Source organism: Pygoscelis adeliae, unplaced genomic scaffold (assembly GCF_000699105.1).
Source record: "Pygoscelis adeliae isolate BGI_AS28 unplaced genomic scaffold, ASM69910v1 Scaffold75, whole genome shotgun sequence".
In the NCBI taxonomy this organism is placed as follows: Eukaryota; Metazoa; Chordata; class Aves; order Sphenisciformes; family Spheniscidae; genus Pygoscelis; species Pygoscelis adeliae.
In genome coordinates this window covers 2,919,722-2,922,888 of record NW_008824772.1, presented here as the reverse complement: position 1 = coordinate 2,922,888, position 3,167 = coordinate 2,919,722, and the positions used below count along the sequence as shown (strand labels likewise).

Here is a 3,167-nt window from a genome sequence, read left to right as displayed (position 1 = left end):
GGAGGAGGCCCGACGCCGGTCGGCCTTGCGCTAGGCCCGGGCGGGCAGCGGAGGAGCCCCTCGCACCTGGCCAGCACTGAAATCCTTCTGTCGGTTGGTAGGTCAGATGTGGGGGCAAACAGGTGCCTAGCTCTAATAAGGGGTTAAAAGATGTTTCGTGAAGCTGCGCGTTGGCTTCTTGAACTAGGGGGCTGTTCCCGGGCTCGCCCTGCTGTCTGCCCGACTGGTGTGAGGGGTTAGGCTGGTGAGGCTGAGCTGCTGAGGAATGGAAGGGACGGAGAGCAGGAGCGGCACTGCCTCCTCGGTCGTCGCAGACTGGAGTTTGGTGTTTTGGACTCTGTGCTCTGTGATCCTGCCGGTGCTGATCACCTTGTGGTGCAGCTTCCAGCGGTCCCGGCGGCAGGTGTTAATACGAGACATCTTTCGCAAGAGCAAGCATGACTGGCACTACACAGACCTCTTTGGCCAGCCCTCCTACTGCTGCGTGTGTGCTCAGCACATCCTTCAGGGTGCTTTCTGCAACTGCTGCGGGCTGCGTGTCAGCGAAGGATGCCTCAAGAAGGCTGACCAGCTTTTTCTCTGCAAGGAAATTATGATGAGGAGCAATGGTGGAGCCCACAGCTCTATGCCACACCACTGGATCAGAGGCAATGTCCCGCTCTGCAGCTGCTGTATGATATGCAAACAACAGTGCGGCACACAGCCCAAGCTCTGCGACTACAGGTACTGTAAGGGAATTTGACTTTGTACGAGAAAGTACGATGCCATATCGGTATTGTATTTTCCTCAGGGTTATTGGAACACATTACCCTGAAGGAGATCCTGCAGCAGTCAAATATGAAACTCTGTTAAAAAAACAACTTCAAAGAACCTAAAATTAAAATGGATGCTTGTGGGTAATTTGAGTCATAGATTAAGAGTATGGCATTGCGTCTCATGTCCACTTGTTCTCTTAATTGCATTACTCCAGCATGATGTGCTAGCTACTGTATAATTACATATAAAAGGCTCTCTGTGACCAAGAGAGATAATATTTTAGGGGATGACCTTAAGAAGGTTCTAACGCACTTGCAATTTGTACAGTGGATAGCCTGAGCAATTTGGGTGGCACAGCTCAGAATTCAAGGCACCAAAATGTGTATGCATCTCTGCAAGATGGACATCTGCTCAGTGTAACTAGAACAAACAACCGTCCTATAGCTGTTTTAAGATAATTTTTAAGGATGCTCAAAAAAAGCTAATGGGAAGTCTTAAAAGCTACTGTAATGTAATCTATTGTTAAAGTTTGTGGTAAGAGCGTTAAAAAAATTTCAAGGAACCGTTGAATGGGCTTGCACTGTCATCAGTAAGGCTGCTTGCAGAGTTGTCGCATGACACATAGTGGCACGTTATGCCAAAATATAATGCTAGTGGTCCAGCTCCCGGGTACAGGGTAAGTGTTACTTCAGCCTCCTCAAAGGATGTCATCTTTCCAGCGTATATTCTGCCAGCTTTTGCTTTGCTTCTGTGTGATACTGTCAAATTGCTTGGTAAGTAAGCAGAATTACAGTGTAAATGAGCATACTATCAGAAACAAAACCTTGAGAGAGAGTGTGAGTAAGAGAGGAGGGAAGGAGAGGCTTTTGGAGGCAAAGGGGGAAGGAAGAACAGGAAACGAAGAAAGTCACAGTACAGGGCAAGTATCATTGCTACTCTGGTTGTGTGCTGGATTAGTTAGAAGGACTCCAAAAATAGCTTTCACAGCTGCTTAAACCAAGGCTTTGGATGTAGCAAACGAGGATTAACATTCTGCAGAGGCCGGCAGTGGATACTGCAGTATTTCCTCTCGTCCTGGTCCATTTTCCAGGACAGCTTTTAGAATAGGTCAAAAAGCTGAGCAGTTTTGCATAACAAAATCCCATCAGCCTTGTACAGTACTGTGTAACCTTTAGGTTTCGGACTTAAAGGGGTATTATCAATCTTAAGAAACATTAATTAATGTTACTAGTAACACTTTATTAAATTGAACTCTGGTGTTTTATCTGTGCTCTTTAAGGATGGATAGGAGTTCAGTTTCTCAGACAAGCTTTCAGTGTAACTGTTTATATTGCAGAGAATGCAAAAGGATATTTATAGCACTTGTTTTTGGAATTAAAGAATAGAATTAATTTAAAACTGTTGGGTTTTTTTTTCCACAGAATTCAAATACTTTTGTAGACTTGCAAGCACATGACCAAGTTATGTGATTTTCTATAGCCAATACAGAATCATGTAAACTTGCAGGGAACGCATGGTTTTCTCTGTAACCTGCTTAAAATGTTACTTATAATGGTGCATGTCAACATAAGTGCTTTTTAGAAAGTTAGTCTATCTAAAATAAATGAGCAAAATCGATGTGCCTGTTGTTTGAGGATTTTTTTCACGGTTTTTGGTCTTTTTTCCAGATGTGTGTGGTGTCAGTACACTGTACATGATGAATGCATGATGGACTGTTTAAAGACTGAGGAGTGTACATTTGGAGAATTCAGAGACTTAATTATTCCACCATACTATCTGTCTACAATCAACCAGATGCGTAAAGACAAAAGAACCAATTATGAAAAGGTAATTGTCTACTGCTTCTTAGTTTTATAATATGTTTTAAAAAAAAAAAAACCACACACATTAAAACTGCAACTCAGTATGTTGTCAGGTTAATAACTATCAAATAAATGTTTCAATATGTATGAGGTACTTGCAGTGTTAATTCGGAGGTGTTTGCCATTTTATTAATGTGGTAGTTGAAGCATGAGCAGACATTTGGATTTTGTTATTCCAAGACAACACTGAGATTTGGGTACCTTACTTCCTTGAATGTTTGTGATTTTTCTACTCCTGTGTTCATAACACTGTAGCATTTGTTGTCCTAGGCACTGTAGAATAGAAATCCTCAACCTTGATGTGTCAGAAGTATTTGTTTCTATTGACTACTTCAGACTACATGGTAACTTCCTCATTTCAGCACTTACAGGGAACAGGTTTTGGAGCAAGGCTTTAAATGTTTTCAGACGTGCAGTATTTGTGTGACTGACTGACTGTTACCTTTTTGCAGGTAGTACCTTACTGCAGAAAACACTGGATGCCAGTAATCATACTGGCTAATACTCGTAGTGGAAACAACATGGGTGAAACTTTACTAGGAGAATTTA

The 3,167-nt window shown here is 42.4% G+C and overlaps 1 protein-coding gene across 1 annotated transcript in view; it reads left to right on the top strand.

The window, feature by feature from the left end:
- Positions 1–265: 265 nt before the first annotated feature.
- DGKE (diacylglycerol kinase, epsilon 64kDa) overlaps positions 266–3,167 on the top strand; it is a 10,900-nt gene continuing 7,998 nt past the window's right edge. Inside the window, 3 exon segments of the mRNA XM_009323714.1 lie at positions 266–723; positions 2,424–2,583; positions 3,071–3,167. The exon segment at positions 3,071–3,167 is cut by the window's right edge and continues 44 nt beyond it. Coding sequence (XP_009321989.1) covers positions 266–723; positions 2,424–2,583; positions 3,071–3,167 — 715 coding nt within the window.